The sequence below is a fragment of the Rhinolophus sinicus genome, linkage group LG02 (assembly GCF_036562045.2).
Source record: "Rhinolophus sinicus isolate RSC01 linkage group LG02, ASM3656204v1, whole genome shotgun sequence".
Lineage (NCBI taxonomy): Eukaryota > Metazoa > Chordata > Mammalia > Chiroptera > Rhinolophidae > Rhinolophus > Rhinolophus sinicus.
Window position 1 is genome coordinate 77,590,596 of NC_133752.1, and position 25,114 is coordinate 77,615,709.

Here is a 25,114-nt window from a genome sequence, read left to right on the forward strand (position 1 = left end):
GTTAAACAGCAAAAGATGCGGATATAGAAAGAAGTGAAAAATGGGGGCCATCACTGCAATCTATTACACTAGCCAGCTCTGAGAGAAAACTAAAATATTTCTGTGAATGAATAAAGAGCTTGAGAGCATCTAAAACTTCACTTCATCATGTGACTCCAAAGAAAGTCTCATGAGTCTAATCCCAGGGAGGCAGGTTGGCTATCACTTAGCCAAAATAACTGTAATCAACTGTATGGTACCTCAATGAAGAGAAAGCCTGTGAGCAGAAGCAGGATAATCAGCTCAGAACAATGGTTTACAAAGTGGGGTATATACACCCATTTGGGTGTAGGAAGAAAATATAGAATCTTTATTTTTAATTAGAATTCTTATCTAAAGATAAGAAATACATGAAGCTTTGCTAATAGATAATATATGGAATAATATTGGCATTCTCACAAGTCCATAAGTAGATGATGGTCATGTATGTAAGGCATCTTACAACAAAAGAAGGAGCTTCAGTGGGGAATCGTCAAGTGATGCCTCATTCATTTGCTTTCGGTGTACTGTGACTTGTACTTAGGTGAATTTAAAAGTTACAACATTTAGTTTTGATTAAACTCACTCTAGTGAAAATAGACAGATGGCTCCAAAAGATTACTGCTAAATTACACCAAGGGTTGAAGAAAACCCTAATAATTATACAGACACAAGTGGACAACAAGAAAAAGGGATATCACTTCTATGCCTAATATGAGCTCTTCATTAGCCACATGAAGGATGATGAGCTAGTCAACTAAAACAAAATCTGCAAAACCAAATTTATAATTATCAATGAGGTTATTTAGAATATGGGTTTACACTCATTGTTTTTAATAATGAGCTTCCTCTTAAGCAAATGTTGTACCTTGAACTACTGGCTAATGATAACATAAGGTCATTGCTGCTAACAGTAAGTAAAACAAACAAACAAACAAACAAACCACAGAAAAAATAAAAAAATAAATAAACATCTAGAACATGAAGACAAATATCTAAAATTGGTTGATGGGATTTTTAAATATACATCCATTTGGGATGATTCAGTAACCAATAGCCAAAGATGACCTTTTTTAAATTTGAATTTATAAATCTTTTTCATCTACAACAGTCATAAAAACAAGTATTAAAATAATGTGAATTAGAATCAGACCTCTGACTGTTATGTTACAAAGTATTTAAGAAAGACATTTAGAAATAATAAAGCACACTTAAAGATATAATTGCTAAAATATTATCATGAATAGCAAGCTTAAGTTGGAGCAAAGATAAATCTTTTATTAATAAATATAATTATTCATGAAATAATAAGTAATTTAACTTTCATTCTAATTTCTGCTTTAGTGCTTACCTTTAATATTTTAATATAGTAGTACAAAAGTATATTGATATATAAATACATAAATAAATACAGTTGATCCACTAGTTTGCTTTCTAAATTAAAAAGGCAGGATAAGGAGACATTTCAACCAAATAATATTTATTGGATATCCATTAAGAATAACAGGATTTGCAAATAAATTATTTACACATGGTTGCCTTAAATTCATATAAAATGTGCATTTTCAGTATTCAAAAATAATATCCTTGAAAGATTCGTTAAAATACATTTCAAATTTGCAATGAGTATATACTGATACAGAAATTACATTTTTGTGCATTATAAGACAATTGCCTGAGAAGTTCAAAACAATGCAACTTCTTCATACAAACTGAAGACTTAGACCCATGAACTAAGATTCTAAAAGAAATAAATAACAACAAGGTCAACTGCAAAATCTCTCAGGGAATATACAAACAACTAAGGAAAAACCTTAGAACAAAACAAATAAAAAAAAATTCGTAAGGATATAGCATGCAGCTCTCAAGAAACACGAGACTTATTGTTGGGTAAAGCTGAAGAGCTAAAGAATCCAAATACTTCCAGATTTGAAAAAAATCTTTACCAGAAATTTATTCCAATTTCATTTTTTTTATACCTTGGATTATAAATAAATTCTAAATTCAGTGAATTTCCTGTTTCCAAGCTTGTTAGGGGCAGAGCCAAGACAAAGGTACAGTTTCCAGTCCAAAATTTTTACTACCCCTAAGTGTTATTTCCATTATAAGTATTGCAAACAAGGAAATCACTGTCTGTTGCACAGTTCATTGTGTAAACATGATTTCAAGGACACATTAATTTAGTGAAGACAGCATATTTTTAGTGTCTGGCTACATTAATTATAAGTCAATGTTTGTAGCCTATTTCTGATGAATTATATCTACTCACTAAAACAACCAAATGGCAGGCCTGCTCTCAGAGTGATTTCTCACTTACTTTGATTTACTGAATGTATTTTAAAGTACCAAATTTGTTTTATTATACCCTCTTTGCTAATAAAGCCTAGTCTCCTCTGAATAAATTACAATCAATGTGTTTCTTCTATACAAAGAAAATGTGGTTTATAAAGCAGGTGTGGAGCAATTAAAGAAACAACAACCTTGGAATATACAAGAATGGTTGAACTCCAACACTTTCAGTGTGTATTCAAAGGGGTTGAACCATAAACTTAGCCCAGTATTAGCACTGCAAACATTGCAAAAAATTAGAACCTTAAGAACAGATCAACAGAGTGTCAATAAACACAATTAGCACAAGATCAGAAAACTCTTTTATGCATAAAAGCTCACTCAGAGATTGCAGAAAACCATAGACACCGCATGTCCCAACCATGGTGCAGATAAACTGCCTGGGCTTTCCCTTTGGAAATAGGGGCCAACCGAGTTTCATGACCAAATTAGAAACTTATACTAAAGATTCATATTCTAATTGTAGATTATTAAAATATAGCTAATCAAAGCTTTCAAAATGATTAACAGTTACAATTTGTTAATTGAAACTCAATTTGATATAATTTATTATTTAAAATTCATAATCTTATTAAATATATAAAAGTATCGGCGTTTCACAGGTAAGGAATACTTCTGAAGCCACATTGAAAAAAAAAAAATAAGAGAGGGAGAGAAAGGGAGGAAGCCAAAATTTGAACCCCAAATGTATGCTTCCTAACACCATGCTCTTTTCCTTATACAATATATAAAAACAATCTTTGGAGGCAAGACAACAGAGTGAAATTCCCTTATTTTTCAGACCAATAAATGGATGTCAATCATGGATTATGGAAGGTGAAGAGAGAAATTAGTTGCAGGGCTGATATTGGAGATTTAGAATCTCTGTCAAAGTCTTTCCACATTTAAAAGTGACTCAAACACAAGACTGAAGGACAGCAACAATAATAAATAAAGTAACATGATATAGATATTAACAGCATGCACTCTCAAGTCAGGTAGACCAAGGTATCTGACCTTGAGCAGGTTTACTTTCTCTTTATTTCAATTGACTTACCTACAAAATGATGATAATAATAGAATCTACTTCTGAGAACTCATGTAAGGATGAAATGAGATCATATGTATAGAGTTCTTTGAAACTGTTTGGACATCACGGAAGGTAACCTGGCTTAAATCACCTTGAAAGTATCCCTCTCCCCATTCACCATACTCAACAAAAGGGTGACCTGACAATGGAGGGATACCCAGCTGCAAAACATCACATAGTAAAGTGCAAGGGCTGAGTATGATGCCACAAGAGGTCCGTTAAAGAATAAGCCACCTGTTTTTAGGTGTTTGGGGTAATAAAGCGTACACTGAGCAGAAATCACAAGTGTGGCCCATGAAAGAGTCTGCATTTATCTTCCAGCAATGTAAATGGCATTGATTGCTGAGAGAAAATTATCAATAGCACAAGCTAAGTAAAAAGACATGTTGTTCCTTTGTATAATCTCCCTTCACCTTGCCTCAACTTTGGAAGAGCCAGAAAAAGGAGAGAAAGAGGAGAACATGGCCAATTGCTTACTATATATCCTTTGGCTGTGAACATAGCTGAGGAAAGGAGAGAAGATTCAAATGGCATAAGAGATTAGTGTTTAAATTGGACTGGCCTGGACTCTTTGATATTTGAAAGTGAATGGAAAGCTACAGGATGTGCCTGAGATGCTGCCATGATGTCAGGAAAGGAGATCCAAAGAATGAAGTGTTGCTGAGTTTATCAGTAGAATTTCTAAGCCCTTGAGATGAAGTCCAAATCCTTTCTCACAGCCTCCAAGGCCCAGTATAATCTCTCCGTTCCTTACCTCTCTAGCCTCATGTTCAACAATCCACCTTTCACCCCACACGCTCTCTCTTGGAGCAATACTGATATTTTAGGGCCTCTGCTGTGTCATGCTCCCTCTTACCACCCAATCTCATTGATTTCTGCTGCACTCTCTTTTTCTTACCAACCCCTACATTTGGCCAACTTTCACTCCACACTGAGAACAAGGACCAGAACCACCTCCTTCAGTGCTGTGTCACCAGTATCTAATAAACTGCCTGAAACACAGAAAATAAAAAATAATTAGCCCGTGAATGAATATACAAGGATTCTGGGCAATAACTCCAATGGTCCATAAGGAGAAAGGTGTCAGTCGAGGTAGAAAAGCTCTCAAATATCTGAGAGCAGTCACCTGCATGTAATACCTTAACTCTTAAATTCACAAGTGTGAAGTATGTATGTGTGTCTGTGTAACTATATTAAACTAATTATACTTTTTATAATTAAACTAATTATACTAATTAGGCTTTTATTCTGTATAATAGTTATATTTTAAAGAATGTCAATGCATACCAAAAAAGGCCATGGCATAGTAAGTTCTCTGGTTAACAGAGGTCTACTATGTTTTCATTTTATTTGGGGATACTTTTATGGCTCTTTGCATGGGGGTGGACTTGGCTATAAGTCCCATTATGATCTGGCTCTGAGTTATTTTCTAGCCTCATCTCCTCCAAAATCCCTAAGAGCACTGTAGGCTCCAGTCACCATGAACTTTTGCATTTTAAAAAATTCAACACACTTCCAATTTGTGCTAAAATACTCTTCCCGTTGTGAAGCTGGCCAATCCCTATTTGTCCTCCTTAGTGGTATTATTTCCTAGAAATCTTAGATACAGACATCCTCTACCCACATCCACTACACTACCATATTAATCCAAAAAGACTTCAATGAAAGCATGGTCGCACTGTCTTAAAATTGATGATTTCTTTTTTTTTTTCTCTCAGCTGCACCCCCCACCACCACTGCACTGGGAACAGTTTGAGGACAGCACTGGTTATACTTCAGTATTTTAGCTCCCGACGCTGCGACAGACACTGAGTATGTATTTAGTAAATCCTGTTGAAAAAAGCAAATACAACTCATGCCTTCTAGTAGCTCAGATGCAGTAAAAAAGAAAGACATGTAAAGATTTTATAATCCTGTGTGCAAAGTCATAAAAAATGTGTGAACACCATGTGGTGAAGTACAAGGACAGGAAGCACTGACTCTATTTGGAGTAGCTTAGGAAAACATCAGAGAAGATGAAATTTGAACTTGGCCTTGAATAAATGAAAGATCTCCAGTTGGCAAAGGAGGACGGATACATAACAAGAATAGGGAAAAACCTTCGCAAGGCCAGAGAGTTGTTAAAGATAATGGCATGTTCAGAGAACAGTGAGAAATTCAATGCAATCTTTAAAAATAATAGCCTCACAGATAATTATAATGCTTTACAGCTACTGCCCTGTGTCTCACCTCCTCTTTTCAACCATGCTGCTTTAAAATGCTGCCCCCCCTCTTTCTCCATGTCCTCACCTCCCATATGCTCAATCCACTGCAATCTGGTTGCTTTTACCAATCAGCAAAATCTCTTTGTTCTTAATCTAATGATACATTTGAATACTTCTTTTGATTTTCCCATAACATATGACACGGTTGTCCCCTCCCTACCTTTGTAATAGTCTCCTGCATTGGCATTAAAGCTGTATATTCCAGATATTGTGGGAAAATCCTCATCATGGGATCTGAGACCTTCTGTGCTTGCCAACAATTTACACTTAATGATATTTCCTGGAAAATGGGACTAGCACTAATGGATAACATCTATTATTCTTAATCAAGGCATAGAAGTTCTGTGTGGCTCTCCCAAAAAGAAAGATTCCACCCTGGAAACCTGGGGAAAGAATATGCAACCTCTACAATTTTTATTTTAAAAAATCACTTTATGTTAAGAAATCATAGCTGTTTGTTATTTAGTTTATACACAAGAATGGGAGGGTGGAAGGGGATGTCGTTTTTCCAGGAAGCCAAGAGAACTATGACTGGATGTACTTAGCCCTCACAACTCTTCTTCCTGCAAGATGGTAAAGGATGGAGTCGAACTCCTATGCGCCCTCTTTTCTGGAATTGCTACCCCATTCTCTAGGTGAGGTTTTACTGTGGTTACCTGTGGGTTCATCCCCTTACCAAATGAACCATACCCCCTTCGGTATACAGAATCTTACCTTGACTGAGCGCTGGCAGTAATACAGATACCTGACTATTGCACATCATTGACTCTGATAAATAAAAGGCAGTGGTGGTCTCTGACTATTATTGTTAAGGATCAAACCACAGTCTAGCTCAGAGAAAGGAATCCCCCTGTATTTCGACAGACATCCATAGTGGCTCCTTCTCAGGTTTTTGTGCAATCCTCTTGTGTTCTAAAGTTTCTGTGAAAGTATGACGACCATTTCACCCCTACCTTTTTCCTAACACGACTTTCTGTATGCCCAGGGTGTCCACTACCATCTTTACTCTAAGCCCTTCTCCTGAGCTGCAGATCTATGTCTGCTACCTAGACATCTCCAATTCACTTTCTCACAGAGACACCAGCTCAGTGTGTCCAAAACATAAATGTTTGACCACCAAACACCAAAACAAAAGCAAACAGAAATTTTCCAGTGTTCCATCTCCCAGTGAGTGGTGCCATCATCCACCCAATCTCCCCAGCCTTCATCCTGGGCAAATACCTTAATTTGTTAAAATACTGTCTGTCAGCTGCACAACTAGTAATCACGATTCCACAGACCTTAGAAGGAACCCAGGAAATAATTGTTATAATAAATAACTCCCAGTGATTCCAATGCAAGTGTCTATGAATCACATTTTGAGGAACATTTTTAAAAACTCGAGGAGGGTGCTGAAAAATATTGGCTGAATGAATGAATGTTACCCAAGTCTAATTCCCATCCTTCTAAAATATCAATAACCTACCAGTAGTCAACTTCTGCATGCCAGCTTTCAAGTGAGTAAACATTAGTTCTTTACTTTTGGTCTACAGTATTTCCCATGTCTACAGCAGGTTTTCTTATCTAGCTACATTTACAGATGACAACTTCTGATAAGGCTTACCAGCTAAATCCAATGTCAATTTGCAACCAAATGTGGAGACATAATAACTCTCTAAACTTCCATATGATGGTAAATGCTGAACTACATAATCTCCCAATAGTTTCTGAGGAATCTAAGCGATAATACACTTTGTGTTTTCATATGATAGAAAAGTATTAACCAAGGGATCTGTATGATCAATAAACCAAGGTCACCACTTACCTGACTGCCTGCTTCTTAAAAGCCTAAAGGTAAACTCTGGATCAGACATCTTGTGATGACTTCAAAGTTTCCATTGTTCAAGTTCTAACCTTAACACTTAGAACTGCAAGACATAACCTTTGGGGCTGAAGTTGTTAGCCTAGGTTTAGTGCTGTATTGGTGGCTATCCCACTTATGCCTGAAGAATATGCACAAACAGTGAAAATGTCTACTCATACGTGAGAAAACATCTTATATAGAAACCAAGGAGAAAAGAAAAAAAAAAGGAGTTATTTGTTGCTAAAATGCACATGCCTATTATAAACTTGTCAATTGTCAGCTACTAATACATTTCAAAGCTTAATTACCTTCTTACTCATGAATTTTTTAAATGTTGAAATAAAATATTTTAAACTAAATCACAGACACTGTAATTAGAATCTTTCATTATAATTTAGATCTGCAACTTTCTTTAGACAATAACACTGATGATTTTGAAATACTGTGTGTGTGTGTTTGTGTGTGTATGTGTGTGTTCTTTTGGTTCTTAATTGTTTTTAATTAATTAATTAATTTATGTTTTGCCGTGCTGCTTTTACCTCTCAGGCTAATATCACTACAAATCTACATCACTGACCCGAACAGGAAGACTTAGGAGTTTAGGTCTTGCTATACAGTATGCAACTGCATAGAAATGACTTAATCTGCTAAACTAAAAGTGAAATTAAACTTATTCTTTACTTTTTTCCCATTAACTAACTGCTTCGGTAAGCCACGAATTACACATCTTCATATCCATTTTTCTATGTGGGTGATAATAATATGGGTGTGTTTTCCCTCCCCATCACAATAAATATCTTTCTACTAAAAGTGTGACAGCCAAATTTCATTCCTTGACCTGGTCATCTACACTAACATAAATTCAAACTTTCCCTCATTACTTATCTTGCTTTCCAGGAAAAAAAGAAAAAAAAAAAAAATCAACATTGACAATCACTCCATTTGATCATCAGAAAGTCCAAATCATTTCTCTTCACAAAATGTATGAATGTTTTTAAATTCAGCTCTATCTTCACTAATGATTTACAATATGAGCAAGTGTGTGTGTTTATGTGTGTCTATGTTAAATGTGTTACACTACTCAACTTTCATTTTCCCTAGCCTTATCTTGCTTCTTTAGATTTGGACAAAATTAACAAACAGTATCTGTTGAGTAACCAAACTATCTGCTGGCTCTTACTGGAAATCCTCACCATTTCACACTTTGTTAGGTGTATGAGTTATCAGTGTATTGCCTCTCAACTCCAAACCCACGCTCCTTCCCCCCTTTTTTGTGACACAGGAGAAGGACTCTGTAAACATTGCTCCTTTGACAGCTCACACAATGCTAGGCTTTGTCAGTAGAGGGTGCTGGAGGGATATCCCATGTCAGAGCACGAGAAAGGGACTTTTCTTTCTGCTTATCTTCCTGGTTCAGGTACACTGTCATTCTTCGGCACAGCTTCAAAGGACTGCATGACAGGGGAGTTTTCAGCCAGCCCGCAGGATAGTCCTATGTACTAGGACTTCACATGTTTCTTCACCAGCTCTATGCTCCTGCAGCAGCAATATTCTCTCCTATGAGGTCTGAATCTGGGCCTTGCAGAGGAGGGAGCTTTTCCAAGTCCTTACTTTGTTCCTTGTTCATGATGCTTCATCCCTAAAAGTCTATATTGCCTTGCGCATTTGCTACATCTGAATTGCTTTGAGTCTTCATTTACCCTGTTTTATTATTTAACTACCTTGTACGAGTTAATAATTTATTATATTAGAATTTCCCTGTTCAAATTACTCTTATGGATTCTTTCCTCTTACTGGACTCTGATGACAGAGTACACAGATGCTCACTTGGTGTTCCTGCAATTCATCAGAATTCCTCTAAGCCAACTACGGTTACAACTGGGTAAACAAAGTGAATAAAGACAGAAACAAAGTAGAAAATCTGGCAGGACCAAAAGGAATTTTATAGGACTCTGTTAGGTAGGTGATTCAGGGAAATGTATCATTAGAAAAATGCCGAGAGGCTTCAAGCCATTTAAGAGCCTACAGAGATGTTAAATATGTATTTAATTTGGGGGAATAGCTCCATATTCAGTTGTGTGTGCATACTCACATATAGATACACTCTAAAATGGAAAAACAAAATTAAAAACCCAAAGTAAGTACGTTTTTAAATTTAAATGTTGCCTACTCCAATTCCAGTGAACTCAATTATATATAGTTTGGAAGGTAAGTGAATTTCAGTGTTTAATGTAATGTGTGGTAGGGTCCCCCAACATAAGAAAACATATCTTGAGCCTGCTAAAATTTTTCAAAGTTCTTGGGCAAAATTCACAGAAGGGACCAAAGTTTTTATTTTAATTCAGAGATGAAGGAGTTCAAATTTGTTCTGTTGCTGACGATTGCATATCCAACATCAACTACCCGCTTTTTATTTTTTATTGATTTATTTACATATAAACTGATTAGTGTTTATTTATTTATGTGTCTATTTATTGATTTAGAATGACAGCAGCAGACAGGACTACAGACATTCACCCACTAGCAGCATGATTGCCTGATCATGTACTTCACTTGGTCCCGTCCTAGTTCTGGGACATGTCGTCATTAACCTCCGAGTCTTAACCTGGCACATCTGCATTCCCAGCTCTTGATTTCAATTTGACTGCTAAGATTTAATTCTTGCAGAATTACAATGCTTTTCCCCATTTTTTTTTCATACCTGATTTTTCTCAGAATTCAGGGTTTGTAAAAATATATACATTTCCCAACAAATGCCTGAAAGAAACTCCTATATGGAAACACTAGCCAAATATTGTTTCTTTTCCTTCTTTTTTTTTTAAATTTCAACTTAATTGAGGTATAATTGACAAATAAAATTTAAGATGTTTAAAGTGTGCATGTGGGGATTTAATATATGTATACATTGTGAAAGAATTCCCCATCTAGATGATTAACAATATATAACCTCACATATTTATCTTTTTTGTGTGTGAGAACATTTCAGACCTCATTTATCTTGTAGCTGAAAGTTTGTACCCTTTTACCCACCTTTTCCTATTTCCCCAACCACTCCCCCAGCCCCTGGCAACCACTTTTCTACTCTGTTTCTATGAGCTTGACGTTTTTCGTGGTTTTTTTTATTCTATATGCATATATAAGTGATACACGTAATATTTGTCTTTTTCTCTCTAGCTTAATTCACTTAGGATAATGACCTTAAGGTCAATTCATCTTGTGGTAAATTGAAGAATTTAGTTCTTTGTCATGGTTGAATAATATTCCACTGTGTATATATACCATGCATCTATAGCTTGGCTATTGTGAATAATGCTGCAGTGAACATGGGAGTGCAGATATCTCTTTGAGATACTGATTTCATTTCTTTTGGATACACACCCAGAAGTGGGATTCCTGGATCATATGTTAAATTTTTGAGGAACCTCCAAACTGTTTTCCATAGTGACTATACCAATTTACATCCCAACCAACAGTGTACAAAGGTTCTCTTTTCTCTGCATCTTCACCAACACTTACCTTTTGTTATTTTGATGACAGCCATTCTAACAAATGTGAGGTGATATTTCATTGCAGTTTTGATTTGCATTTCTCTAATGATAAGTGATGTTGGGCACCTTTTCAATGGACCTGTATATCTTCTTTGGAAAAATGTATTTGCAGTTTCTTATGCACTTTTTAACTATATGTTATTTAATTGAATATAATTAATTGAATTATATGTTATTTATATATTTCAGATCTTATCTCTTGTCAGATATGATTTGCAAATATTTCCTCCCATTCCATAGGTTACCTTTTCATTTTGTTGATAGTTTCCTTTGCTATCCAGAAAGTTTTCAGTTTGATAGAGTCCCATTTGTTATTTTTGTTTTTGTTGACTTTGCTTTGGTGTCAAATCCAAAAAATCACTGCCAAGACTGATGTCAAGGAGCCTGTCCCCTTTTTCTTCTAGAAGTTTTATGGTTTCAGGTGTTGCGTTCAGGTCTGTAATCCATTTTAAGTTGAAGGTACCAACTTTTAGAATATGTGTTAGTTATCCACAAGAATGGTCAGAACAAAACGGTGGAAAATTAGTGTTATGCATATCACTATTGAAAAAAAGTCATTTCATATATTTTTCTGGAAATAGATGACCTGAGTTTGTCTAAATGCCCCAAATAACAAATACTTAGTATATCTACGGAAAAATAAAATGTATATTTTTATTTTTTTTAATTTTTTTTTTTTAGGTAAAATGATTCATTTAGCAAAATAAGAAAAGAAAAGAAAAATTTCAACGGGGTAGCCATTACCATTAATATTTACAACACAAAATCTACAATGTTGAAAACTTTTATATTTTGGGGTCCTCTGTCATTTGTGTTTCTGTTTGGACAATAATAAGACACTAGACACTAAAGGTAACCATAAAGGAGCCATCATTTATATAATATTCTGCTATTGAGAAATGTATAGTTTGAAAAAATTCTGACTCTCTCCACTTCATTCCACATAGAAGTTGGGTGGTCATTTTCACTGTGTCTCTCTAACATTTGGGAGCATTTTCTAAGATAAGATGCCCAGCAATATTATCTTTTCAGCCAACCAGAAACATTTGGGATACACCCTCTTGGTAAATATGCTTCTATCATCTTTCCAAGTTCCCGTATACTTAAATGGCTTATGGAAAGAGGCATATTAATATTTCAGGCCACAACATAAGATACTGCAAGGGAGAGGAGAGGGTTAAGTTAAAGAGTGCAATTTTTCCTTTTGTTCCAGAATTGCAGCTAAGGTGTGGAGGTGAGAAAAAGAGAAGAAGAAAAAAAGCACCTAAATCTTTACATTCTAATTTGAAGAACTTCAAAGAACAGCCTGTGTTTGGTATCAACCACTTCCTCTTAGTTGAGGGTCACCACCCCCACTGACACCTCTCATTTCAGAAATGTGAGGTCGATATAAGAAAAAGATGTGAGGTCAGAGAAGTGGCTCTGGTGCGGAAAAAAAGCAGATTTTTTAAAATGATTCAAGTGGTGTATCTGCTCCCTAAAGGAAAGGTAAGGAGATCTCAATAAATCAGCCAATAATGTTTATCAGTGTTTGTAAAAAGGAAAAACCTTCTGTTTTTGTTTATCAGGTGGAAAATCTCCAAACTTGTCATCCTTTCCGTTGGGTTATCAGACAAAGGGAAGAAACTGGGGAGAGATGATATGATGAAGGATGACCAGGCAAAGAAGGGACAAGGGCATCTCCTCTAATTCAAACTCCCTAGGCCATAAGGAAGGTGGATCTCTAAAGAGCCATTGGGCGTTGGAGTGGAGGATGAGATTGTGACTGAGAGACAGATGAGATTGCAAGCCACAAACTTGCCTTAGAGGTAGCATAGGACAAGAGACAGGCACACCAGGAGAATGCAAAGGCAGGCATCAGCTGGAAGAGGTGGCCAAACCTGACAAGTTACTAATAAATGAAAAATTATTTCAACAAAAATTCTATACCCGAGCACTACAGTTAGCAGGAAAAAAATAGAAGACTGATTACTAAAATTTTATGCTTAACCAAGAATTTACCTTTATTGTTTCTAGCCCACCAATTTCTAAACCCAGCAAACCAATTTCCCTCTCCTACTCATCTTATTTTAAAGAAAACTAAATGAGCACCAGATCCACAGAATCCAAGTATGTCAATATGCTAGTTTTCTTGAGATTGATTTATATGTACCTACTATGTATGTAATTTGTATGTACGTAGATAGTATGACAAGGCACCCCCCTTATTCAGTGCCAAAAGAAGAGTTCCATTTATAACACTGACCATGACTACATTCTGTAGGAATCAGTTGTCTATGAAACTGTAGAGAGTTTACCTATAGTAATCCAAGCAGGTATCTTTATTCTAGAAAATGGTTCTCAGTAATATAATTATTTTTATGTAAACATTTATTTACCACACTGTAGTTAGGTAAATAAGTTTGGGAAATAATATAAACTACAAAGGGCTAATCTGAACACCCAAGCTGGAATGGTGCACCACAGATACAAACAGATGTACACCCTTAACTCTCTATGTATTTGGGTAGACTAAATAGGCATGAGACAGTTACATAATCCCACAACACTAAAAATACTTACTTTGTCTAAATTATCCCTCCCAACCTCTCATGACATGAAGTAAAAATACTATTTAATGAGAAACTCACCATATCTGTATCTGAGACAGGGCCAAAACTGGTCACGTAGATATTAGTGAATACTTCGGTAATACTGTCTGATACAAGAAAAAGAGATCGAATATAGACATTATATACTGAGAGCCACAGGAGAGAGAAGAGAAGAAGTTCATGGCATGGTTAGAAAGCTGTGTGATAATTAAGAGTATTGCTTTTTACTATCTTTTCAACTTTCAGAAGAAACAAAACAACTACATTGTTCAATTATTTTATAGGTTCTCACAACACTCAATGAAAAATGCTGATTAAGTAATGGGACCTTCTTACTTGCAAACTACACCTGATGAGAACATTCCATTTTAAGCATATTTCTCAGAATCAATATTTTTTTTAGATTCTATCTTAACTGAACTACTTTACAATAAATTTTCCACCAGTGCTGAAAAGAAAGTATGGATAGTATAGTTACCGTTTGTTATAGTCCTGAATTTGATACTTAAACTAAATATTTCAGATGTTATTTCATGATTGTAGAGATTTAGTTGGTAGATTATAAATCAGTATATATTCTCAATAGAGCACAAATACAGATTGTTAATCATTACAAATAAATATAATCCATATTAATAGAAAAAGCTTTATTATTTGGTGACATAAAAATAAAAGCAAATAAAATGCATTAATCACAATGGATTACTTCTGCACAAGCTTGAATTTAAATGTATTTAAGAATGAATGAAATGCTGAGACTAAACGTTCATCTTAATTGGATTGAATTAGATTCTAAAGTTATAACTTATTAATTGTAACAGGCTTAACAAGATGGATTTATTAACCAGGTGATTTAGATCTTTGATTTTAAATAAGGCATATGATGATGGGGGAAAAGGTCAAAAGAAAGATTTAAAAAGAAAAGCCCTTTTAATGTTCTTATAAGAAAAAATACATGCTCAACTTGTATCATTATAAACTGCATGTCTTATCTAGTAACTCCCAAATTTTTAATTCTACACAAACAATATCATAAAATATTTTTTAACATTAATTCACAACCATGAAAGAGTGAACTAAGTCTGGGATATTGTACCTGCTAAGGCAAAACTAACAAACAAATAAAAAAAATTGAAATAACAGAGTAGACTACTTCAAAGGCTTGAAATATAATAATCTGCATGACAAACCTATAAGATCAATTTCCTGTTACCACCCCAAAGTGTGTGTACACTGATGGACAGTAAAATAAGGAAATATGCCCAATGACCCACACTTAATAGAGTAGATAGAGCCAAGTTTTAGAACCCAAGCAATCTAGCTCCTGAGCCCTCACAGTAAACCAAAGCATTATACCACAGTTAACAATAAATATGAAACTAAAAGTGTTTTCTCATTAACTACATATTTCTAGTCACAATACTCAATGTCAAAAACATAGTTATAGCGTTCCAAAAAGTATTTTCATTCAACATTATTATATTTATATATTATTTTATTACAAAAACCGTATTTATGGAATTTTATTATAAACCTGATTTGAAACATAAATATATTTATAAAGTTAATTCCCAGCTGCCACCTGCCCCAAAGACCCACACGGATCAGATTTATGGATATGCAACTTGTGCAGTCACACACTAGTGCTCAGAAAAGCCCCATACTTAGATTAATGTTCCATTTTTGCTGTGTTGAAATTCTTCATTAACTTTTGAATAAAACGCCCTGCATTTTCATCTTGGACTAGGCCTCACAAATTATGTAGTTGGTTCTGGACCCAAATTATATGTGCTATTAGAAAGAAATTAAGAAAGATTTCAGAGTTCACTGAAGGAGTTGGTGGAGGCGGCAAGATGGCAGAGTAGATAAATGCTGTGCTTGCCTCTTCCTGTGACCACACTAAAATTACAACTAAATTATAGAACAATCAACTTTGAGAAACATCTGAAGACTAACTGAACAGAAATCCTACAAGTAAGGATATAAAGAAGCCACATAAACACTGGTAGGAGGAGCAGAGACATGGAAGGGCCACCACACATCAGTGTGTGGCAGTTGAGAACTGGAAAAGATATCTCAGTTGTGGAAGTCCTGCCCAGGAGGAGCAAGGGACTCCAGATCCACACCATCCTCCATAGCCCGGAATACCAGTGCCAGGAAAAAGAGCCCCCAGAATATCTAGCTGTGAAAAACAGGTGGGGACATTCACCATCTGAATGAAACAAAAGGTTGCTAGAAACCCAGGCATCTTCTTAAAGGGCCAGTCCACAGACTCACTCATATGTAGGTGCTCACCCTATGCTCCGGCAGAGGGACAGTGACTCAGGAGGCATCAGAGACATACAGGGAGAAACTAAGTTGTATGGCTTGAGGGCAAGAACTGGAGGGACAATTGCCAATTTCCCTGTGTGGGGTTCTGCTCCAGTACAGTTGGCAGGCAGGCACCATCTTTCCTTTGTTGAGCCCTCCCCTTACATGGCCGAATCTGAATCTGCATTGGCCTGTTGAACTCCACTCGCTCCACCCTGGTGACTTCCTGGGACCTCTCCACACTCAGCTTGTGCACTGCCAGAGGCACTTTCCAAGACCAGCACCCAGCCCTTCCCTTTGCCTGGCAGGAGGCTCTTTCAGCAGCTAACAAATGGCCTCAACTTACATGCCACCAGAAGCACTTTCATGACCAGTAGCTAGCACCAGTCTGCACTAGTCTTTCTTGGACAACTCTCAGGGGCCAGCAGGCCCCAGTGAGGCAATGGCAGGCCTTGGTGTACTTTCATCCTTTCTCTGAGTAGCTCAAGGCACAGCAATGGTGCCAAACCAGAATCTACATTAACCTGATGAATACCATTCATCCAACCCTGATGACTCCCTGAGAACCTTAATAATACAACTCACATACCTCATGAAGGTCATTCAGTGGCTGAGACATATAGGCAGCTGGCAGGTGGCAGCAGGCCTCAGGGTACCCTGGGATTTTCGCAGAGCTACCCCAGGCCTGGGACTGGTGGCATCCATTCTCATATGGCAGGGTGGCCTCTCCTAAGCACCTCCAGGTATAGCACAGGCAGTGACCAGTCACAGATCGCTTTGTAGCTCCTACCAGGTCGGTAGTCCCAGGCTGGTCACAGGGAGTGGCTGACTTGGGCCAGTACTAGAACCCCTCCCAAGAGGCCCCAGAAACAACACACTCAGATTCTATGTTCAGACCACAACAGAACATCTAATTAGCCCTACAATAGGCACACCCAGAGTGGTCATTGTCGGCATCAGAGAACACTGGGATGAATCCCACACTATGGGGTCAGCCCCATGTACAGCAGCCCATAAGCGGTGGACATGACCAAACCCTACAGCCAGTCAGCCTGAGGGTCAGTCCCACACACTGAGATGCCAAGAGCAACCAAGGCTCAACTACAACAGGAGGGCACACACAACCCACACAAGGCACACACATGGAGCACCTGGCTCAGGTGATTAGGGAGACTGCACCCTTGGGCCCCACAGGGCACATACAACATAAGACCACCTGGCCAAGACTGGGAGATGTAGCAGATCTACCTAATACATAGAAACAAACACAGAGAGGCAGGCAAAATGAGGAAACAAAGAACTATGTCCCAAATGAAAGAACAGGAGAAAACTGCAGAAAAAGAACTAAAAGGAATAGAGACAAGCAACCTACCAGATACAAAGTTCAAACTATGGATATAAGGATGCACAAGGAACTTAGAACTTCAACAAAAAGATAGCAAGCATTAAAAAAGGGTTCAGAGATCACAAAAAAGGACCAGTCAGAAATGAAAAATACAATAACTAAAATGAAGAATACACTAGAAGGAATCATGAGCAAATTAGATGAAACAGAGGATCAAATCAGTCATTTGGAAGACAATGCAGCATAAAACACCCAATTGAAAAAGCAAAAACAAAAAAGAATTTTAAAAAATGAGCATAATTTAAGGGACCCCTTGGACAACATCAAGTGTAACAACATCCACATCTCAGGGGCACCAGAAGGAGAACAGAGAAAGCAAGGAATCGAGAACCTAGTTGAAGAAATAATGACAGAAAACTTTCTCAACCTAGTGAAGGAAATAGATATATAAGTCCAGGAAGTGCAGAGAGTTCCAAACAAGACGAACCGAAAGAGGACCATACCAAAACACATCTTAAAACACTTTGTAAGTGGGCATTTTCCCGCCAAATCACGTCGTAACATGGGGCTTTTTTGACATTTTCTCGCCAAAATTAGACTTTCCGTAAAATATTCATATCTTTCGATCTATTTGATATTTTTCTATGACACTTTCAGTGTTTTAGTTTAAAAAGAGGTCTCTATTTATTTACTTTGCAAAATTTTTGCCGGTTCCAACTAGAGGCGATATGACGAGTTTACTCGTTTCCCACAAACAATGTGTTAATAAAAATGTCAAGGGTTAAACACAAAGAGAGAATCCGAACAGCAGCAAGAGAAAGGCAACTAGTTAGTTACAAGAGAGCTCCCATAAAAATTGTCAGCTGACTTCCCAACAGAAATATCGTAGGCCAGAAGGGATTGTCACAAAATATTCAAAGTGATGAAAAGCAAGGGCCTACATCCAAGACTATTCTACCCAGCAAGGCTATCATTTAAAATTGAAGGAGAGATAAAGAGCTTCCTAGACAAAAAGTTACAGAAATTCAAAGGACTTATTTAAGCAGAAGAAAGGAGAAAAACAAGCCAAGGAAGATCAAAAATATGAATAATAAAACGGCAATAACTATATGTCTATTAATAGTCACTTAAAATTAAAAGACATAGGGTAGCTGAAAGGAGAAGAAAACAAGACCCTTGTAAATGCTGTCTATAAGAGACCCACTTCAGACTGAAAAACACACACAGACTGAAAGTAAAGAGATGGAAAAAGGTATTTCACACAAATGGAAATGAAAAACAGCTGGGTAGCAATACTTATATCAGACAAAGTAGTCTTTTAAACAATGGCTATGATAAGAGACAAAGAGGAACATTACATAATTATAAAGAGATCAATCCACCAAAAGGATATAATCCTAGTATACATCTATGAACCCAACACAGGAACACCTAAATATATAAAGCAAATATTGACTGACATAAAGGAAGAGATTGACACAATACATACATACATACAGTCATAGTAGGGGACTTTAACTCCTCATTGACATTAATGGACAGATCTTCCAGACAGAAAATCAACAAGGAAAGAGCTGCCTTAAATGACACACTAGACCAGATGGTTTTAATTGATATTTTTAGAGCATTTCACCCTATAGCAGCAGAATATACATTCCTTCCTAGTGTACATGGAACATTTTCCAAGATAGACCACATGTGAGGCCACAAAACAAGTCTCAATAAATTTAAGAAGACTGAAATCATATCATGCATCTTCTCTGACCACAATGTCATGAAATTAGAAATCAATTACAACTAAAAAACTGAAAAACACACAAAAACATGGAGGCTAACTAACATGCTACTAAATAATGAATGGGTCAACAATGTGATCAAGGAAGAAATCAAAAGATACCTTGAGACAAATGAAAATAAAAACACAAGGACCCAAAATCTATCGGGTATAATGAAAGCAGTCCTAAGAGGGAAATTCATAGCAATACAGGCCTAGCTCAAAAACAAGAAAAATCTCAAACAATCTACACTTACACTTAAAGGAACTAAAAAAAAGAACAGCAAACAAAACTCAAAGTGAGTACAAGGGAGGAAATAATAAAGATTGAAGAGGAAATAAATGAAATAGAGTCTAAAAAAAAAAGATCGATAAAATCAAGAAATGATTTTTTAAAAAGATAAACAAAATTGATAAACTTTAAATCAGACTCATCAAGATAAAAGAGAGAAGACCCAAACAAACAAAATCAGAAATGAAAGAGAAGTGACAACTGACACCACAGAGATATAGAGGATTATAAGAAAATACTACAAACAATTATATGCCAACAAATTGGACAATTTGGAAGAAATGCACAAATTCCTAGAAACATACACTCTTCCAAGACTGAATAAAAACAAAACAAAAAACAAAAACAAACAAACAAACAAAAAAAACAAAAACAGAAATTCCAGACAGAATGGTTACTACTAAGAAATTGAATCAGGAATCAAAAATAATCTCGAAAAACAAAAGTCCTGGACCAGATGGCTTCACAGGTGAAGTTTACCAAACAGTCAATGAACAATTAACACCTTCTCAAACTACTCCAAAAAATTCAAGAGGAAGAACACCCACACTCATCTTACAAGGCCACCATTACCCTGATTCCAAACCAGACGAAGACGTTACAAAAAAACTATAGGCTGATATCCCTAATGAACATAGATGCAAAAATCCTTGACAAAATATTAGGAAACCAAATTCAGCAATACATTAAAAAGATCACCCACCATGATCAAATGGGGTTTATTCCTGGGGTGCAAGGTTGGTTCGATATCCACAAATCAATTAACATGACATACCACACAAACAAAATGAAAGATAAAAATCATGTGATAATATCAATAGATGCAGAAAAAGCATTTGATAAAATCCAGCATCCATTTATGATAAAAACCCTCAGCAAAGTATAGATAGTGGGAATGTACCTTAAAAACTCTCAGCAAAGTATGGATAGTGGGAATGTACCTTAACATAATAAAGGCTAAACATGACAAACCCACAACTAACATCATACTTAATGAGTAAAAAGCTAAAAGCGTTCTTAAGATCTAGAACAAAATAAGGATGCTCACACTCACCAATTTTATTCAGCATAGTGTTGGAAGTCCTACCCACAGCAATCAAAAAAAGAAAAAGAAATAAAAATCATCCAAATTGGAAAGGAAAAAGTAAAACTGTCATTATTTGCAGATGATACAATACTATATAGAGAACCCTAAAGATTCTGCCAAGGGCAGCTGGTCAGCTCAGTTGGTTAGAGTGCAGTGCTCTTGACAACTAGGTTGCTGGTTTGATCCCCACATGGCCACTGTGAGCTGCGCCCTCCACAACTAGATTGAAACAACTACTTGACTTGGAGCTGAAGGGTCCTGGAAAAACACACTTAAATAATTTTTTTTCAAGTTAAAAAAAGATTCCACCAAAAATTATTAGAACTAATAAATGAATTCAGTAAAGTAGTAAGGTACAAAATTAATATTCAGAAATCAGTTGCATTTCTATACACCAATAACAAACTATCAGAAAGAAAAATTAAGAAAACAACCCCATTTACAATTGCATTAAAAATAAATTAAATAACTAGGAATGAATTAACCAAGGATGTAAAAAACCTATACTCAGAAAATTATAAGAAATTGAAGAAACAAATTGAAAGAGACACAAATAAATGGAAGCATATACTGTATTCATGAATAAGAATTAATATAGTTAAAATGTCCATACTGCCCAAAGCAATCTATAGATTCTATGCAATTCTTATCAAAATACCAATGGCATTTTGACAGAACTAGAACAAATAATCCTAAAATTTATACAGAACCACAGAAGACCCTGAATAGGCACAGTGATCTTGGGAAAGAAGAACAAAATTGGAGCTATTAGGCTACCTGATATCAATCTATACTACAAGGCTATAGTAATCAAAACAGCATGGTACTGGCATAAAAACAAACACAGATGAATGGAACAGAATAGAGAGCCCAGAAATAAACCCACACTTACATGATCATTTAATCTATGACCAAGGGGGCAAGAATATACAATGGAGTAAAAACACTCTATTCAATAAATGGTGTTGGGAAAAACTGGACAGATACAAGCAAAAAGTGAAACTGGACCACATTCTTATGCTACATACAAGAATAAACTCAAACTTGACTAAATACTTAAATGTAAAACCTGTAACCATAAAACTCCTAGAAGAAAACATACGTGGTAAACACCCATACCTTGTTCTTAGTAGTAATTTTTTTCTGATATACATCCTTGGGCAAGGGAAACAAAAGAAAAAAATAAACAAATGGGACTACATCAAACTAAAAAGTTTTTGCAGAGTAAAGGAAACTACCAACAAAATGAAAAGACATTCTATTGAATGGGAGAAGATATTCGCCAATGATACCTCTGATAAGGACTTAATATCCAAAATTTCAGAAGAACTCATACAACTCAACACCAAAAAAACCCCAAACAATCCAATTAAAAATTGGGCAGAGGACCTGAATAGACATTTCTCCAAAGAAGAAATACAGATGGCCAATAGTCATATGAAAAGATGCTCAACATCACTGAACATCAGAGAAATGCAAATTAAAACCACAATGAGATATTATCATCACACCTGTCAGAATGGCTATCATCAATAAATCAACAAACAACAACTGTTGGTGAGGATGTGGAGAAAAGGGAACTCTTGTGCACTGTTGGTGACATAGCAAATTGGTGTAGCCACTATGGAAAACGGTTTGGAGGTTCCTTTAAAAATTAAAAATAGAACTACTTTGTGATCCAGCAATTCCACTTCTGGGTATTTATTCAAAGAAATCCAAAACACTCATTGGAAAAGATATATGCACTGCTATGTTCATTGCAGCACTATTTACAATAGCCAAGATATGGAAGCAACACATGTACCTGTTAATAGATGACTGGACAAAGAAGATGTATTACATATGTACAATGCAGTGTTACTAAGCCATAAAAAAAGAATGAAATCTTACCATTTACAAGAACATGGGTGGACACAGAGGGTATTACGCTAAGTGAAATAGACTGAGAAAGACAAATACCATATGATCTCACTTATATGTGGAATCTAAAGACCAAAATAAACAAACAAAACAGAAACAGACTCAAAGATACAGAGGCCAAACTGATGGTTGACAGAGGGGAGGTGGATTGGGGGCTGGGTGAAAAAGGTGAAGGGATTTAAAAAAAAATAAAATTTATTATTATGTAAAAAAAAAAATTATATAAATGTTTTTTTTAAAAATCAAGAAATGGAACCCAAGTTCCCCCCCTTATTCATACTTAATCAATGATTCTATCACATTTATTCAATAAATAATTGAATAAAATTTTAGTCATTATATTGATTTAAAATATTCTAAGGAAGCGAAACTAAAATGATAAAGTAATCTTCACCAAAATAGAGGCAAATAAAATTATTCTCTTTAGTCTGGAGTAGTAAATTTGAAGAAGAGAGATGGCAAAAATGTGTGAATATATTCATGCTAAGGACATAAAGTATATCCACTATATGCCAAATGGCAAGTAAAGGGTAGGAGAGAGTATTCATCAGTATCTAATGGCTGCAGGGAAATGCCCACTAAGAATCCAAAGAGAGAAAAGTAAGATTACCCTCAAAGCTCCAAGAAGTAAAGCAACACCAAAAGAGGCAGTACATAGATATGGAGGTTTACCTTACAGAAATGATTTCATGGTTTATTGACTTCATACAAATAGCGAAAGAATGCATGCATTGGGAGGGATATGCTATGGAAGTTCAGAAAAAGGAAAATCAGCACCACAAGCACTAACCATAAATACTAAATAGGTACCTGAAGTTGGAAAAAGGATTGTTGGTAATGAAACTTAGAGGATCTATATAGATGGATGCCCAGAGTTGTAAGCAACAAATATGCATTAGTAAAATATTTTAGCGTGATGATTACAAATATTTGATACATCTAACACAACTTTTCAGGGTTCTATATTCGGCATGCAATCTTTGATTATGATTTGGCTTTCCATAAGAGAATGGAAGGGAAGAAAGTTGAGGCACCGGAGGGGGAGTGAGATTATATAAATACCTATGAGGTGTGATAAAAAACTACAGTGAATGTTTAAATTTTTTTAAAAAAAATTACAGTAAAAGACACGTGGCCAGTAATCTCCTCAAAATATTCGCCCTCGCTTTGAATACATTTATCCCATCATTTTTGCCACTTTCTGAAGCAGTTTTAGAAGTCCTCTTTCGTAAGTTGCACTGTCATGGCTGCCTTGATGTTCTGAATCAATTCAAAACATTTACCCTTCATGGTCTTTCTGACTTTGGGGAAGAGCCAGAAGTCGCACAATGCCAGATCCACTGAAGAAGGTGGATGGGGATACATTGTAATGTTTTTATTTGACAGAAGTTGCTGTACCAGAAGCGATGTGTGACATAGAGCCTTTCCGTTGTGATAAAAAATTGCCATGAATGCTGCTGCTGAGTGCCATCCAATGGAAAGGCAAGGATCTTCAATATGGGAAGTGGCACGTCATACCTAAGTAACAGTGTATGACAAGTTTCAACTTGTTTGCTGCAGTCAGTGGGGTGTGAGCTATGATTGAGAGAAGGTGTATTTTAAAATGTGCAGTAAATCATCCATCATGATAATGCTCCGTGTCACACTTCGCTTCTGATACACAGGGAGTTCTATCAAAGAAAAGCATTACAGTGTGTCCTCATCCACCTTATTAACTGGGTCTGGCACTGTGTGACTTTTGGCTCTTCCCCCAAGTCAAAATGATTCAGGACACTGAGGCAGCCACGACGGTGCAACCAAAGATGCTCACGAAAGAGGACTTCCAGAACTGCTTCAGAAAGTGGTAAGAACAATGGAATAAGTATGTTTGAAGCGAAAGGGAGTATTTTGAGGGGGGATTAATGGCAATGTGTCTTTTACTGTAATTTGTTTTTTATTTAAACATTCACCATATTGTTTGATCACACCTCATATAGGTTATTTTTGGATTTTGTGACATCAATTTGTCAAAGTTTGTCCATAGTATCTTCTGTTTTTATTTTGTTTTCCCATTGAGCTGTAGGATGGGGTTGAGTTGTATTGTTAATGCCTGTTACAATATTCTGATCCATGTGACAAATGTATGTCACAAGTAAACTGACAGTCTGGTGGCAATCTCAGTCTCTGCATTTTAAGTACCATGAGTTAGTTACCCTCTAAATCCCGATCACTTTTAGTGGACACACCAAGCACTGTCCTGACTCAGAGCTTTCACAGTGGCTTTCACTTCTTCTCTTCCATTCTTCCGTAATTGCTTCTTTGCCTTTCAGTTTTGATTTAAATGCTCTCTCCTCAGAGCAGGGGTTCACTATTTCTCCTGTATAATGTTAAGTCCCCTTCTCTCATTTTTTCTGATACTTCATTTTTTTTTTAATATGGTGTTTTAGAATTTGCCATTATTTTCATGCCTGAATATTTTTTACTTCTTTGTTGTTTTGTTTTGTGTTTGGTCTCTCTCCCCAACTAGGATTCAAATTTGCTAGAGGATTGGGATTGTTTCTCTTCTCTGTTATATCACCATTGCTAACACAATGTGGGCCACATATTAGATGCTTTATATATCAATAAACAAATCATTTCTAATTATAGTTCAATTACAACATATACCTTTTCCCAAAATATTTCAAAATTAAAAATGACCATGAAGTTGTCACTACTCATAGAG

At 36.0% G+C, this 25,114-nt stretch overlaps 1 protein-coding gene across 6 annotated transcripts in view; it reads right to left on the bottom strand.

Annotated features, from left to right (window-relative positions):
* GABRA2 (gamma-aminobutyric acid type A receptor subunit alpha2) overlaps positions 1 to 25,114 on the bottom strand; it is a 134,124-nt gene that overhangs the window by 63,704 nt on the left and 45,306 nt on the right. For 4 of the 6 annotated variants that reach the window (XM_074324632.1, XM_074324635.1, XM_019741048.2 and 1 more), the window contains one exon: positions 13,722 to 13,789. The exons of 1 other annotated variant lie outside the window; for it this stretch is intronic. In XM_074324632.1, coding sequence (XP_074180733.1) covers positions 13,722 to 13,789 — 68 coding nt within the window. Of the gene's footprint in view, positions 1 to 13,721; positions 13,790 to 20,457; positions 20,487 to 25,114 lie in introns of all 6 variants that reach the window. One more of the 6 variants, XM_074324633.1, reaches the window with a different exon arrangement.